The sequence below is a fragment of the Branchiostoma floridae genome, chromosome 3, assembly GCF_000003815.2.
Source record: "Branchiostoma floridae strain S238N-H82 chromosome 3, Bfl_VNyyK, whole genome shotgun sequence".
Classification (NCBI taxonomy): domain Eukaryota; kingdom Metazoa; phylum Chordata; class Leptocardii; order Amphioxiformes; family Branchiostomatidae; genus Branchiostoma; species Branchiostoma floridae.
Genome location: NC_049981.1, coordinates 33450915 through 33467812, shown reverse-complemented (window position 1 = coordinate 33467812; position 16898 = coordinate 33450915). Strand labels below are relative to the sequence as shown.

At 44.0% G+C, this 16898-nt stretch overlaps 2 protein-coding genes across 2 annotated transcripts in view; both read left to right on the top strand.

Annotated features, from left to right (window-relative positions):
* The window catches only part of LOC118411420 (elongation of very long chain fatty acids protein 6-like), a 10700-nt gene extending 2757 nt beyond the window's left edge, over positions 1-7943 (top strand). The window contains exon 2 of the mRNA XM_035813696.1: positions 2156-7943. Within this exon, the coding sequence (XP_035669589.1) occupies positions 2156-2798 (643 nt within the window). The 3' untranslated portion in view covers positions 2799-7943. The remainder of the gene's footprint in view (positions 1-2155) is intronic.
* A 1156-nt stretch (positions 7944-9099) lies between these two features.
* On the top strand, positions 9100-15669 carry LOC118411429. The gene is made up of 3 exons (XM_035813710.1): positions 9100-9323; positions 14588-14791; positions 15178-15669. The coding sequence occupies exons 1-3, from the start codon at positions 9236-9238 to the stop codon at positions 15519-15521; spliced, it is 636 nt and encodes a 211-aa protein (XP_035669603.1). The 5' UTR covers positions 9100-9235; the 3' UTR covers positions 15522-15669.
* Positions 15670-16898: the final 1229 nt, after the last annotated feature.

Here is a 16898-nt window from a genome sequence, read left to right as displayed (position 1 = left end):
CCCCATCCAAGCACTGTCCGGACCGTCGCGTTGCTAACTTCCGAGATCGAGGGATCGGGTGACCAACGCGCCACGCTTTTTTTTTTTTTTTCGTTGCTGGAACATTAAAACAAGTTGACTACGGGTGAAAAGTTGTGGAAAAGTATTGGTAACTTTTTAATTTGTTTGGTTGGTGGTTAATTTCTGTGTTTTGATAGAGAATTTACGGAAGTGAGTGACTGTGTGTGTAGCATGTGACCTCGATGTTTGGCTATGTTTTCGTCTTTGTTCAGCGCAAATTTCAAGATTTATGGAAGGTTAAAGATGGTCTAAAACGAAAAGGATACATTTTTTATGAGTCCAGTACCGAATCACTTGGGTTTCGGTATTTTTGGACCTGAACCGAAACGTTTTTGCAAGTCCAGAACCGGTCCTGCGTACCGGTACGCATCCCTAGGATGTTTGGGTCATAGCGCTAGCGGCAGGGAAATCCGCGCTGCCTCGTCCGAAAAATAGTGAATTTGAAGCGAAAATACCGCGGAAATATGGGCAGAAAATACCAAAATTTCAATATTTTTGGGGTCCCTGGTTAGTTAAGAAAGCCCCAATTTGAAAAAAAAATAAACGTACCGTCTAAAATAAGGACGTACCGGGTGGATTTTGAGGCGGAAAAAAATAAACGTACCGGTACGTTTATTTGAGAGGTGAGAGTATACTTGTAAGTTGTAACCCCAAAGGTTGTTATAATTTTGAGAAACCATGTCATATTTTTTACAGTTAGCACCAATTTATATCCCACTTTCTTCATGAGTTTTAAAAACTGTCAACGACTACGTTCGTGTGTTTTATGTCTTTTGGTTTGAGATGGCCAAGTGTCCTGTCAGTGTCATAACCATATATAGAAGTGATTCAGATGTCCTATAGGATGTTAACAGTCACATGACTATGATGTCGTCTGTGTCGGTAATGTTGGTGGGTTAAAGCTGCCTGTGCCATTTTGTCCAAAAGTTGCCGCCTCAACAGTGAATTTTTAGTCAAGACAATTTTTGCCCTGGAGAGCACCACTGACACTATCAGGTCTAACACCTGTTGTTCCCTGTCTTGCAAAGACATGCTTGTTACATGTACAACAAAGTATTAGTTGTCATGTCTGATGGCAGATCGCCAGGTGTCTCTGTGGAAGTCTTCCTTTGTGTTTTCAAACCATGTTCAAGTATCTTCTTAGTCCAGGGCTCGAAATTCATTTTTGGGATTAGGTGCACTGGTGCACCCAGCTTAAAAAATTGGGTGCACCAAAAAATTTTTGGGTGCACCACTTAAATTTAAGTAATAACCCAATAACAAAGCTTAGTTAAAAGCTATCAAATTCTTAAACAAGTACCATGACAGACATTTTTATTATCTTTCTAACATGTAGATGTCAAGAATATGATGTATACTAGTATACTTTGATATCTTTACATACATAAACCTAAGAAAATATTTAGGTGCACCCTGTGCACCCACAGAAAATAATAGGGTGCACAGCTCCAATTTTGGGTGCACCTGGGTGCACATGCACCCAGTATTTCGAGCCCTGTAGTCTCATTCATTTTTATCAAGATGCATCAGCACTGTAACAGCCTTGGTGGGAGTAGTAATACTAAGTAGAGACATGGAGGCTCAAATAGTTTTTTTTTTTATTTAGTCAACAAGCATCCATGCCACAAATTCCAGTCTGTAAACTGGGATGCATCGAGTAATGTTACAAAATTGCATATTGTGGTGCAATGTTGTACAAAGTAGATTGCACAGCATAAAGTATGTCTTTGATACCACAATAATGGCCTTTAAATTAAAACCAGCAGTAGTCTAACATCCGCGTTCACGCTAAAGCTAAAGCAATCCCACAACAGACAAGTGAGAAGAATTGACTTAAAAGTTGCTCATCTGCTACTGTACTACTACTGTACTATTGTTTTTTGTTTTTTTTACATACATGTTTGTGTGTGTGTGTGTGTGTGTGTGTGTGTGTGTGTGTTTGTGTGTGCGTGTGTGTGTTTGTGTGTGCGTGTGTGTGTGTGTGTGTACATGTGTGTGCGTATGTATGTATGTGCCATTGAACCTGAAGGAAGCAATAAGTAATTGAATGCAGTAAAAAGGACGAATAACGAGATGTTCTTTGCTCTCTTCCCAGGTTCATACTGAAGGTGCGCGGCTTCCAATTCTCCGTGTGCGACTCCCGCTTCTACCGCGAGCCCGTGCTGGACTTCTGGGCGTTCTACTTCACGTACAGCAAGCTCCCGGAGTTGGGCGACACCGCGTTCATCGTTCTCCGCAAGCAAAAGCTGATCTTCCTGCACTGGTACCACCACATCACCGTGCTGCTCTACGCCTGGTACAGCTACAAGGACACGCTGGCGGCCGGGCGATGGTTCTATTGCATGAACTTCACGGTCCACGCGCTGATGTACACGTACTACGCCATCCGCGCGGCCGGCTACAGGGTCCCGCGCTCGTACGCCATGGTGATCACGATCGCGCAGACTGCGCAGATGTTCATGGGCTGCATCGTGAACTACACCACCTACGCGGCGCTCGGGAAGGGCGACCCCTGCGACTCCACCTACGACAACATCGTCTGGTCCAGCATCATGTACTTCTCCTACTTCCTGCTCTTCGCACAGTTCTTCTACGACGCGTACATGCGCAAACCCGAGAAGCCTCCCGTCCCCTCCTCGCACAAGAACGGAGTCAAACACCACGGAGCGAAGCAGAATGGCATCCACAAGATACAGGAGAACGGCGTGTGGAAAGAAAACGGAATCAAACGGGATTAATTAATTAATCAATTAAGCTTTTAGGTGTCATGTACAAACTTTGCAATCATCTCATTCTACTCATTAACGCGAGGTTGAGTTCATCGTCTGTGTCAATTAGGTAATTAATTTATTGAATTAGTTGTGTCAAAAAAGTCTAACTCAGATTCAGAATTATCGTGTAGAAAATGTGGCTGATCAAGGGTACAGTAGTACTTGCCTGTTGAGACCACTGATGGCAATATAAAGCAGCTACTATGAATAAGAGAAACCCCTTAAACAACCTCCCTTCATTCACCCTGACAGGGAGAGAAACCTCAGTCATGTGAATGAAACTCTCCTTCCATCCGCCTCATCACACAAACTTCCTCCCATCTCATACCCCCTGGACCCCCTATACGCCCCTCCCCATCCCCCCTAAACCCCCTACATCCTCTCCGCATACCCCCCCAGAACCCCTACACCCCCACCTCCCAGAGAACACGCCTGGCTTTTCCTGACATTCCAGTCAGTCCTGGATATGATTCCCTACCTACCAACTTCTGTTCAACACAAACATGTTTTGTTTGGCAATATCTTTTGTTTGATTTATTGAATGTGCAGCCATTCTGATTGAAGAAAAAGCCACTTGTCCCATGTTTGTGTAAGCCCTGCCTACGTGTTAGCCGTGAGTGGGGCACCCTGATTTAGAGAGATAGAATAAATTATAACCAAATTATACAGCCACTTCCTAACCCTCTTGAAGATATATGTGTAACATCAGACATGTAGACATCAGCTTATGTAACGTTCCATGGTGCAAATTCCAGCCCATTCCCTCCCCTCCCAGAGTAACTGTAGACAGCCTATTTTAGACCCTTGATACATCTGTCAGTTATTAGGCATTCTGAAGTAAAATTCCAGAAATAAGACCAGATCAAAACAAAGGTACTGGGAGGAAAAGTAAACCAGTCTACATGGTGACTCCCAGAGATTTTGTACCATTCAGGCTCAGACTTTTCCCTGATACTCTGTTTTCATGTGGATTTTCCAGTTCTGACCTGTTTCTTTAACTCTGAGGCCTAAAACTCTATGTTGTTGTGGTTTACCTGTGAAAACTTGTACTTTGGTCGGCCTTATATAAGGTGACAGAGTCCGAAGGTCGGACCTGTTCAATACAGGTGCGGCTCTGACGTTTCAAGTGACATGTAGCTAGGCACGAAGTCACGAAACAAAGTCCGCGGGGACGTCACTAACGGGGTATAGACAGATTGATTGACATCATTGTCACCTGTCAATCATAATTTAGTGAAACCTGATTGGACAGAGTTTTCTATGATTGGGGGCTGAGTGGGGGCCTGGAAATTGTTGCCATGGTAACAAAAATAACACGAGATAGAAGGGGGCAAAAGACTCCAGATAGTGCTGTATGCATGAATATAAGACTGAAATCAACACTGTACATCAATAAGTATTGTAAATTCGTACTGTAGACTTGAAAATTGTTGCAGAGATCTATCTGCATGACGCAAAGGTGTGCCGTGTATATAAATATTGTGGCACCTTTTTTAACTATAATATTTGGGAATATTGCAGGATGTACCTGTAACACATGCAACTGATTCTATAGGTGCTCTTTACATGCTGCGGTCATGTTTGCACAGATACTGCATATTGTAGTGTACTTGTCTGTACTGTACAGATGTAACACTGGTCACACAGGACACATCAGGAATCTGTAACAAAAGTTTCTCTGTAACCTCGCATGGCACACAGCTCGCTGTACTGTTTACTGCACTGATGTATAACAGCACAGCAGCTGTATTTAACTTAAGCTAGTAACTTCTAGTTGCATGTGGGTAATTCAAAGTATTGTCATGCACAGAAAACTCGTGAATTTGTGTCTCTGAGAGATTATGTGAGAAACTCCAGAGTGACCAGTGTTAGATGAGGCCACACCATCTTATTCACCCGGTTCTCACTCCTTCAGAACCTAAATTTTAGCAAGAAATCGAGACGAAAACAGCTAAGGAGAAACAAGCACCTGACAGGATTTACCCATCAGACTTAACGATCTTGACCTGAAGTAAAAGGTCAAGGTCAAAGGAAAACTAGCATCGGACTCATTGACAGTATGCAATCAACCACAGTTTTCATGTTGACCATCCGGATCAGCACTATTTATAACTAAGGACATTGTTTTAAGCAACCAGTTAAGATGGTGTGACCTAAGGTTACATGTGTTAGTACACGTGCACGTCCCAGACTGACCTCTGGGTCAAACAGATAGGTCGGGGAAAGTCCAACCTGTAAAATGTGCTACAGCAGCAAAAATCGATGACCAGGGCAAAGGTTGGGGGGTGGTGTGTACTACTGACCACTAATGATGTAGCAGCCATGTTGGGGAGGGGGGCACATGTCTCTTGTTCAAGGTCGACTCTTACAAACCTGTACCAATGACTGCTGAGGTATGGAACAGCAGAGGTGTCAGGAACGTGTAGAGGGGGAGGCCATGTTGGGGAGGGGGGGCACATGTCTCTTGTTCAAGGTCGACTCTTACAAACCTGTACCAATGACTGCTGGGGTATGGAACAGCAGAGGTGCCAGGAACGTGTAGAGGGGAGGCCATGTTGGGAGGGGGGCACATGTTTCCTGTTCAAGGTCGGAACAAACCTGTACCAATGACTGCTGGGGTATGGAACAGCAGAGGTGCCAGGAACGTGTAGAGGGGAGGCCATGTTGGGAGGGGGGCACATGTTTCCTGTTCAAGGTCGGAACAAACCTGTACCAATGACTGCTGGCATGTCAAACAGCAGAGGTGCCAGGAACGTGAGTGGAGGGGGAGGGGGGCTCAGGTCAGGGACGGTAGAAGAGGCAGAATTAGTCCCTCGTCTAGAAATAGTCACTACATCCTGGCTTGTATATAACTTAATGGCATCTTGAAGACCACTGATCTAAGATGGGTGCTCTCTACTTCTCTACAAAGTCATTTGCACTTTGACCTTATGATGTCAGGTGCAATGCATGATGGGATGTTTGTGTTTGAGATTATTTCATTCCAAAGATGATTATTTTTTGTAATTTTTGTTAAAATATTTGTTTTGGTATGTTTCATTTTTATACATCGGATGAAATTATGTGTTTGTTGATCTTGTACAATCATCTTAGATGGATGGACAGATAACGTTAGTATTTGTGTTTGTGTCAGTTGGTGTTTGTTTGTTTGTTTTGTTTTTCTCATTCCATCAAGAGGGTAAAAGACGGATTGAAAAAGAAGAAATCATTGCCTCAATTGTACAAAAATTGCAATTTGAAAAAGCCACACAAACCAATAATTGTGCAGTGGAGAATAGTAATTCGTTATAAGTCATGAAGTGTCGTTTTTAAACTAGTGCGAGTAGTGTAGTGATAATAGATAACATGAAAAGATTTGTATTTAGTTCTACAATTAGTGCATGAAGGAATGTAACTTCCAAACTGTACTTATCATCTGTAGAAATGTTTTGAGTTTATGGAACTTTTGCCTGGTCCTAGAAAACACTGCAGTCGAACCATAGCATTGGTTTGTAACAAAACCTATCTGTAATGTTACCAGTCGAGCAGAAATTCTGCCGAGCTTCTCATATGTTGGAAGTTAAATCTAGATGTTCCTTGGAAGTCTGGGTCATCCTTGGAAGATTATAGGGAAGGAAACGCCTTAGAAGTTAGATCCTTGACTCGAGAAAAGACCAGGCAAATCTTCTGTGGATTCAAACAGGAAATCAGTAGCTTTGTAAGAAACTAACTAACATGTGTCTCTCGACTGATGAAGAATTCTATGTAAAGGAAGACATCTCTGAATGTTTGTACATAGATGTACGGAATGATACCAGTGGTAGCTGACCTGTTGTAGTCCAGATATAGAAAGATTGTTTAGCTGTGTGCAACAACCTTACTACAAACACTGGCACTGGTGACTGGGGAACTGAGAAACACAAGAAATTCAGGGCCTGCCACAAATATCTCTGCATACTATACAAGTACTGCTGTATTCGGAGGAGTAGACTATTGAAATGTAATATGATGCTGTGTTAAGGTGACATTTAGGGCTTATTAGATGCTGCCCATCAAATTTGATAAGTTACCTTGAAAGTTTGTTAAAGTGGCCACTGTAAAATTCAGGAAAATCAGAACAAAAAAGACTGATTGTGCAATCTGTAAACTTGGAAATCACTCCAGCTGTGTAACCTAGGAAACCACTCCAGCTGTGTAACCTAGGAAACCACTACAGCAGTGTAACCTAGGAAACCACTCCGGTTGTGTAACCTAGGAAACCACTACAGCTGTGTAACCTAGGAAACCACTACAGCTGTGTAACCTAGGAAACCACTACAGCTGTGTAACCTAGGAAACCACTACAGCTGTGTAACCTAGGAAACCACTCCAGCTGTGTAACCTTGGTAACCACTCCAGCTGTGTAACCTAGGAAACCACTCCAGCTCTGTAACCTAGGAAACCACTACAGCTGTGTAACCTAGGAAACCACTGTAGCTGTGTAACCTAGGAAACCACTGTAGCTGTGTAACCTAGGAAACCACTGTAGCTGTGTAACCTAGGAAACCACTGTAGCTGTGTAACCTAGGAAACCACTGTAGCTGTGTAACCTAGGAAACCACTGTAGCTGTGTAACCTAGGAAACCACTGTAGCTGTTTAACCAAGGAAACCGCTCCAACTCTGTAACCTAGGAAACCACTGTAGCTGTGTAACCTAGGAAACCACTGTAGCTGTGTAACCTAGGAAACCACTGTAGCTGTGTAACCTAGGAAACCACTGTAGCTGTTTAACCAAGGAAACCGCTCCAACTCTGTAACCTAGGAAACCACTCCAGCTGTGTAACCTAGGAAACCACTACAGCAGTGTAACCTAGGAAACCACTACAGCTGTGTAACCTAGGAAACCAGTGTAGCTGTGTAACCAAGGAAACCACTGTAGCTGTGTAACCAAGGAAACCACTGTAGCAGTGTTACCTAGGAAACCACTTCAGCTGCCTTATCTAGGCCACTCCACCTGTATTCTATTATTGTTATACTGGCTTTTCCCTCAGGAAACCCGCAGCCATGACTAGCAGGTGTCTGTGTAGTGTAAATTATGCATGTTGTGAGGCTCATGTAACAAACACTGGAATAAATGACAGTGTGTCTGTCCTAGCAGATATGGTGTGTGTGTTTTATCCTTTTTGGAAGACTTATAGCAATCCTGGTTAAGAGGTTTGATGAAACCTCCTTAACGACTGTTTTACACCTTTTTTCAAGTCACCTATAACATGCTGCAGCGCCCCTAGCGGTTCCCATGTGACATGCACGGCTACACGGGGTACATTTTGAAAGATGAGAACAGTCACTTACAAAACTTTCAAAGTGATCAAAAATGCATAATGATAAATTAGAACATAGTTGGCCTTCGATGTCTTTATTTCTAATGTTTTGTGCATCTACTTCTGGCCTCTCTTTCAATAAGCTCCTAAGACATGACCCCCTGACCGGGCCTGCCTGACTTCGATATACGATTCTGATTGACGGTCGGTAGTGTATATATTGTAAATATGTTTTGTTTCTCTCATTTTCATCAGGACACGCCTGGAAAGCATTGTGCTAAGCACCGAGTGCGTTCAGCCCCGTATAAAGAAAACAGAAATTAGATCAACCCATGATATTCCCTTCAGCAGACGGTTAGACCACGACGTGAGATGACAACACGCCACTTTGAAAGCCTAAACTAAAGATAAAGATTGCAGCAGTCTCTGTCGTCTGGACGTGTAGATTGTAAGTATCCTTAGCATCGATATTTGAAGTAGACGAGTGATCACATGTTATATTGTTCTCCATTATTTGCCATTCCTTTCCGTGTTACATTTGACGTTAACGTTAGATGCCCCTAGGAAAGAATTTGCAAATAAGTAGTAATTATAATGAAGCTTTGTACCATTTTCTACAGAGTTAGATAATGCATATATAATACTAGTATATACGTCATGGGTTACCTTAAGCTTTGCCAACCGACCTTCCATTATACCACATGTGGTGCTACAGTGATGACTGATCGGCCAAGTATGTAAGATGGCGCAACATGGAACAGTCCAACCCTTCTGAAATCGTTTCCAGGTTTTTACAACTTTTCATATTTATCTGTTGTAGCAACACAGACTGATCTATCATAAATCTGTGTCTGTGGTGCTCAAGTCAAAGAAAAGATCGAAGGCAATGTTGTGTTCCGCACCCCTCCGAGATGGAACATTCCCCTCAGGTAGTCCCGTCCTACCTGTCCTGTCGTGTGACGAGGTTGTCAATCATGCGTGACGTCACGTACCCCCAGCCGCAGGCAGAGCCCGTTTCCTGTGTGGGTAACCAGCAGAGCCGAGTCTGTGGGACAGGACAGGACAACTCACTCCACAGTTCCTCCATGTTCCCGGCCCGCTAAACCACCGGACACTCGGCACAACATGGGCGGGAGGGGGCCCGCTCCGGCCCCGTACGTTCTGCTGGGGCTCACGGTGCTCCTGTGCTCCAGCGACCCGGCCACAGCGGCAGGTAAGGCACTGGTTGGCATTGTTTCTGTACACAACACATTGGCAGTGTTGAACGACTTGAACCTTTAGAGTGCCTACATGCCGGTGTGTAGCTTCCTTCATGGTGTGTTAATAACAGGCTTATTTAGGACGTTCATAAGTAGAAATACAAGCAAACCACCAAGTCTGCAGCTATCAAATTGTACATCGTTACAAGTTACAAGTCGAGGTTCCCCATTGTTCTACTTTAGTCTTTCCGACACTTAAGTATCACTTCTAAACATGAGAATTTACATTATTCGCTGCTTTAAGACAATACGCCAACGGACTCCACAGGTGACCCAGAATTTACAGTACTGGAAGCCAGCTACTTCTGTATTGTTCTTCACCGATCCATGAGACGGGTGTTTGTAACGATACACCGAGTGGCTGCCTGTACTGTTGCTACGTATTCAGTGTTTGTCAGCTCTTGACACTTAGTCATAGCTCACAAGTGGGCCTGGGGCGGGAATGTGCCATAATCACCAACCTTCAGAAAGGTCACAACGACATGGTGTGGATTTAGGTTAAAGATAAAAACACGTTTTATTCGGGTCAGGCCAATTACTTATGCTGGGTATTCTGAAACGTCTTCTTCATGAAAAACAAGTTTGTCGTCAGAATAAGGAGATGGAACCTCTTCCTTTAGACAGCGTCTTGTACCTTTCTTCCTTGTAGAGTCTAGAAGTGTGCACGTGTCTTAAACTGAAGGAAAATGTCTCAACAAGGCCTTTTGCAAGAGAATGAACGAGCAAGTTAATGAGAACGTAAATGAGTCATTGAGCGTGTGTGTGTGTGAGTGAATGAATGCGAGTATGTAAGTACGTGAGTGTGTGAGAGTTTGTGAGATCGAGTGCTTGTGCCATGATCATGAGTGAGTGTGTAAGTGAATGAATAGATGAATGAGAGAGTGAGTGAGGTTCAAACTATTACAAGTTATTAGCGTTTCTCACACCCCGTACGAGCCTGTTAGAAAACAGTGGTGACTGCAAATCAGCTTAAAACGTGGGTGGAAAAGTCCCAGAAGACAGTTAGCCAAAGACTTAACACCCCATTAAGGTTAATCCTGGCCTGTAACGTTAAGTGTGTTCGATCCCTCGAGTGTATGTGTACCTTTTCAGGTGTATCAAACTTAATTACAAAGAACCAGGCGCCTTGCGCAAGAAGAAGTTGGAGACTCTTTTCGTGTTTGCAGTCCTGAAGTATCAATAACATGTTTTCCTGCCATGACCAGGTGCCAGTATTAGATGTACGTGGCTCCCGTTTTGTTTGTTGTCTTGTGGACATGACCCGAGATTCCCTGTCGCCAACCTGGACCTTCAAGCAGATGTTGGTAGTTTTTCGACTGAGTCCTGTAATTCCCAGACACCCCATTTCCACAAACAGACACGAAAAGCATCATACACTATTATTGTAACATACAGGTTTGCTTGTCCAGTAGATAGCTTTCCTTCCAACATGTACTCGGAGACTAAGCTGTTGTCTGGAAGTGAACCTAGCTCACGGACGTGCCTGACGTGCTTGTAGCATCAGGTTACAGGTGTATACGCACCTAACGTCAGGTGCAGGTCAGGCTACAGGTGTATGGGTTCCTTACGTGCGTGTAGCATCAGGTTACAGGTGTATACGTACCTAACGTCAGGTGCAGGTCAGGTTACAGGTGTATGGGTTCCTTACGTGCTTGTAGCGTCAGGTTACAGGTGTATACGTACCTAACGTCAGGTATAGGTCAGATTACAGGTAGGTTAGACTGTCTGTAAGCTGACCTAAAGAAAACCCAGGTACAGGTTTTTGTAGGCTAATCTCTAAATCTGTTTGTTGATAGTCTGGAGCGGAGTGAGTAAGCCAAGCCCCCCTACGTGCTCATCCCCTAGCCTGGTTTTAATACTGTCACAGATCAGCGATGTAAACTTTAAAGACGACAAAAGTGAGCTATGATGGCTTGGGTTAGCAGCGGCCCATTGGAGGTACCAAGCAGATACTCGGGGTGCGATGTTTGCTCCATTGATAATCGGTTCTCGGGTGTACCCCCCCCCCCCCCATTTTAAGGTCCACACCAAATGGGGAAAAAACGAGAAAACGTCACACGTAGGCTTAACATGAGCCCCTCGAGGATTGTACCCGCAGTTTCCGTTGTTCCATGATGTGGGCCGCTGATTTGTGCCGAAGCCTTTTGGCCTGTTTCATCACGCGATCCCAGGCAAGGCACGCACGACATGCCATACTGTGTCTCTGCCTGTGGAGATGCGATCCCAGGCACGGCACGCACGGCATGCCATACTCATACTGGATCATACTGTACATGTGCATGCACGGCACGCAGGGTATGCTATACCAAGGCCATACTGTGTGTCTATCTGCGGAGACACCGAGGCTGAGAGGAACTCGATATTGATCCAGGCCGTTCCTGAAAACAAGAAAAAAGAGGCCGATTGTTGACCCTGAGTTAGTTGCTTTACCCTAAATCAAACTTCTCTTCAGGAACACTGACATAGATAAAGGATGTTATCTGAAATGTCTGACCGTTTCCAAAATCATATGCAGTTGCTTGAGTAATTGCTATTTCGCGTATGTTATTACCTGGATGTCTAACCTTCATCGACGCATTAACATAACGGCCTCCCCATCCTTAAATTCGTGTTTTCTCGTGATACGTGAGTAGCGAGAAAACCGCTGCAGCGTCGTGCGGTGCGCTCTGCACCATTAACTACAGATGAAGGTATATCATCACTGCTTCTACAAGGACAGGGCGGGAGGGGGTAATGTATTGATACGGTTCGTCGGCTTGAAGGGAGATGGTTCGGGCGGAAAACGGTTCCGCTTCTCGTATCGGCGCTACTAATCTCCTCCCGTAAACAGTTGTCGTCATGGCCAGCAGAAAGAAGAACGGGGGCAAGCCATTAATCTCCAAGCAGATTCCTCCGGTGGCTTAAAACAGTAACATAAGCTGGGGAAGGACTTCAGCCGGCAGAGGGAAAAAATTGCCGATGTACTTTCTTTTCCCATTCGTGTCGTTACCAGCCATTTTTCACGACACCTGTCGTCAATTTGTAACTTATATGCTGCTTTTGTGCCGCGTTTTTACGCTCGGATAGGGTATTGTTTGTCTCAAATGGCAACAGCGGTTTACGAGTCTCGGGGTCTTTTCTGCCGTTCGTCAACAGTTCCTCCGGAAATTGATATGCCATTGTCAAATCAGGCACAATATATACATCTGGCTTCGTCCGTCGGGATCATTATTAGTCTGGGCACCATCCGGAAAGTAGTTCGGTCCGACGTTTAGGTCTATTATTCACTATACAGTCGCTTCTCTGCTATTGGGTATCAGAAGCTAACTACTATCCGGATGGTACCCAGGTTAGATCACGATAGAATGTCCGCTAACGGAAAGCCGCCGATAGGTTGTTTATCTAAGAAAGTTGCGAGCGAGAATCTAAATGACTTCTCGTTATCTTAAAAGCTCACGGCAATTACTTACACAGCGTCTTAGAGCAACCGGTCCGGTGAGTCGTGACAAGCGCTCCTTATGCACACCTGGTGACGTCATCATTAAGACCCCACTCACCTGCCGACACGCCCATGCGTAATCCCGACGGGTGATTGTTGTTTCCGGTCCATTTCGCGTTACCGTAAATTTCCCATCTACGCTCCGGTACATGTAGTGGAACAGTAAATTTGTTCTACCACCACCTGCCGCGTGTAAACTGGACAAACAGCCTGACGGAAACCAAACTGCCACATTACATGTTACTAGTATCTAAACTCCAAGCAGATCCTACAATAGTCTAAAATGGCATAAGATAGTTCCAAACTGGCCAAGGAGTGTAGCCATCCAAAAGGTGTCAATTTGCCTTGTAGCGAAACACACTCCCAAGCCGGCTTCACTCCTCTACCAACTTTTGATACTATCTTATCGTATGCTACCGCAGGATCTGCTTGGAGATTACATCTCATCCTGAAAAACTCCTGGAGACCCTCATTGACCGAGGGGTGATTGTTGTTTCCGGTCCATTTCGCGCTGCCGTAAATTTCCCATCTACGCTCCGGTACATGTAGTGGAACAGTAAATTTGTTCTACCACCACCTGCAGCGTGTAAACTGTACAGTGAAACTACAAGAGGGGCGAGTAGAACAAAAAAAAAACATATACAAATATCCTGACTCCCGGGAATCGAACCCTAGAGCACAAACCTAGCAGCGTAACCGACTTGGCCAAAAGCCTGACAGGCGTTTGGCATGGTCGGTTGGCGCTACTTGAAGCCCCACTGTTACAACAAACAGCCTCACGGAATCTGAACTGCCACATTACATATCAACTCAACAGTACATCATAGATACAAAACGATTTTAGTTGCGTATGTACTTTTTCCTTTCCTTTATGCTGGGAGAGGGTTTGAACTGAAGCCAAACTACATGTATTTAAATTCATTCATTTGCTAAATGTATTTACAAAAGCAGTGTCAAAGTTTAATGGTCTTGTTTGATATTTCACTTTCCGTTGCTCAAGCGTTCATATAGGTTGTTAGAACTGGCTGGCTGTCACTTTGTACTTTTATTTGTAGTTTTATTTTTTTCATGTTATCATCTTGATAAAAAAACTGCCTCAAACATCTCCTCCTTCAAAAGGAAACCATGAAAAACTCCCGGAGACTCTCGCTGACCCTCACCTCCTCCCTCGTGACGTCAGTGGAAAGTGACCTGCAGGACGATGCCTCTTGTAACGAATAAACAAAGTTCAAACAAACAAACAAACAAACCCTATCCTCTTGCTGAATATAACGTGTAGGCGTAATAGCATATCTTCCTAGTGGACATATTGTAGACAGACTACAGAAACTGTAGATGCTAATGACACCGTAGATACTAACTATAGTCTAATAGTAGATACTATCATTACTGTGCTTATTATGGTTACTTTGTGATGTGGCGTTAAAATAGGTTATCAACTTAAGCGCATTGAGTCACATTGTTCCTGTCTTTGTCTAAATGGACATGGAAAATAAAGATAAAAAAGATTAAAGCGTGATGGCCGACAAGCCAATGCGAAATGTCATGCCGACGACAAAAATGATAATGGCCAATTTAATATCTGGTCAGGTGTGTCACTGACGAAAACTAGTGGATGCTAGTTGAAACGTCTGACCGATTCCAAAACCATATCCAGTTGCTTGAGTAACTGCTTTTTGGCGTATCTTATTACCTGGATGTCTAATATTCATCGACATATATGTTTGATATATTCTACAGGCCCAACGAACGCTGCGTGCGGGCTGAACTACCGGCCCTGCAGCGCGTCCAGCAGCCGCACGGTGGTGTGCGTGCACGCGCAGTACGTGTGTGACGGCACGGCGGACTGTCCCACTGGCGAGGACGAGCAGGGGTGCACAGCCGACAGACAGACTACGCCTCAGTATGACCCCATCGACAACTGTCCACCCTCGCGCCAAGCAGGTAGGCGTCTCTACCAGCCCTTTGGAATACTTGTTAGATTGTAAATTCCGGCCGGACACAGCAAGATACACAGAAAGCCCGATAAAAAACGACTAAAAAAACAGCCGGAATCTAACCTCTTCTTAGCGAGTAATGTTTAGCGCCCATTTCTAATTTCAGTAACGGACAACGATTTTGCGTTGACTTTATCAGGTTTTAGTTGCTCCACTAGTGCACTGTCTACAGGACAGTGTATGTAACATATCTTTATTCGTTATATTCGATATACTGGGGAAATGGGTCGTCCTCGAAAATCAACTTTTGTAAGTTGAAGGGCCAATTACCAACCCAGCTGTCTTGAGATGACATAGATTATATGATATACTTAGATATACTCCCCTCCGCAGTGTCGCTGCCGAACTGGGCCATCGCCACCATCAACTTCCTCGGCTTCCCCGTCACCGTGGCCTTCATCCTCTTCTTCAAGTGGCTCTTCTGTCTAGGCAGAAAAAAGGCGGGAACCGACGCGTCGCCATGGTGCGGTTGCTGTGGCAATGGCGGGGACGGACCCGCTTCAGACGACACTTCTGCGGTTGTCATGGAAGCAGGGAACTCTGTGTTCTCAGCTTCACCGGATGTAGTGGGCTACCGGCCCGGAAATGACGTCACGAACTTACCGAGGCGACAGTCGGACCCACCCCCGGATTACAGCACGGTGGTTTCGCCCACAGAACCTCAACAAACGTCATAGCAATAAAACTACATATATAGAAGTGTATCTCGTAATCTCCAGGCAGATTTTGTGGTGAAGGTTTGTTTCCTTTTAATACAGCCTCCTGAACCTTTATGCCAGCGATAGACCGACTCATTGGTCAAAATTAGAATTCAAACAACTCATTGAAAAGTATCATACTTTAATGCATGTTGTGTTTACCTCAACTGAGGATGAGGTAAATGTAGCGTTACTCGTCTGAGTATGTCGTTAACATGTGCTGTATTTAAATGTTGCCACAAAAAACAACAACCGAGGATGGCAGAGAAGGAGGTGCCAGGAAAGCTCCGTAAAATATTGAAGTTACGGTCTTACCAACAACATCTGTTTGGAGACGATTAAAGAAACATTCGTATGCAGATCATATATATAGTAGATCATATATAGAATTTGATATGGAATTTAGATACCTCTCTCTCTCTCTCTCTATATATATATATATAATAGTACATGTTATAAGCAAGAGTCAGTCACTGTTGCAGACTACAGAACATGCATGTTCGTTTTTTTTTAACAAAGTATTTACAATTCTTCTACTTTGCTTAAATCACGATAACAAAAAAGTTTGATTGTACCTGATCAGGCATAACTTTGAAACAGTTTCCATGCCACAGAAGACGACAGGAACGGGGCTAAGCTAGACTAATCCGCTAGAGGCGCAACAAACCAATAACAACGGCAAAATTTGTTTTAAACTTAGCAAAACCCGGCCGGAATTAAAAACAATCTCCTTCTGAACACATGCTTGCGTGTTTTGTTTTGTTCTGTTTGCATCTGAACTTTTCAACCTCATGTTCCTTTAAATGATTATATCAATAGTTTAACAAATAAATACTAGAGTTCCACGATCTCAATACCTTCGCCAAATAAGCCTTTTTGGAGTGAAGTATGTTTCTTCCTTCCTTCCTTCCTTCCTTCCTTCCTTCCTTCCTTCCTTCCTTCCTTCCTTCCTTCCTTCCTTCCTTCCTTCCTTCCTTCCTTCCTTCCTTCCTTCCTTCCTTCCTTCCTTCCTTCCTCGCTTTCTTCCTTTCTTCCTTCCTTCCTTCCTTTCTTTCTTTCTTTCTTTCTTTCTTTATCTTTCTTTCGTTCGTTCTTTCTTTCTTTCGTTCTTTTTTCTGCTGTCACGATCTTTAAAGTGATTCGGCTCCGATTTTGGAACAGTCTATTTTTGCATTAAGGGGGGGAGCGGAGTGACAATAGCAAAATTTGCTCCTAAGCAAATACCGGCCTTTTTAGTTATATACAATATTTCTAGATGACAAAGTACTTGCTACGTTGTAACCTTGTTTGCGACAACTGATTTGATTATTAAATTGATAGCCAGCCACGAACACGGGGGGCAGTTGGTAGAAAGAG

What these genes read in the sequence shown, in the direction of transcription:
- LOC118411429 (XM_035813710.1), top strand. Translation starts at nt 9,236, where the DNA reads ATGGGCGGGAGGGGGCCCGCTCCGGCCCCGTACGTTCTGCTGGGGCTC. An exon ending in CGACCCGGCCACAGCGGCAG is followed by an intron (nt 9,324 to 14,587) that starts GTAAGGCACTGG and finishes TATATTCTACAG; the next exon opens with GCCCAACGAACGCTGCGTGC. An exon ending in TCCACCCTCGCGCCAAGCAG is followed by an intron (nt 14,792 to 15,177) that starts GTAGGCGTCTCT and finishes TCCCCTCCGCAG; the next exon opens with TGTCGCTGCCGAACTGGGCC.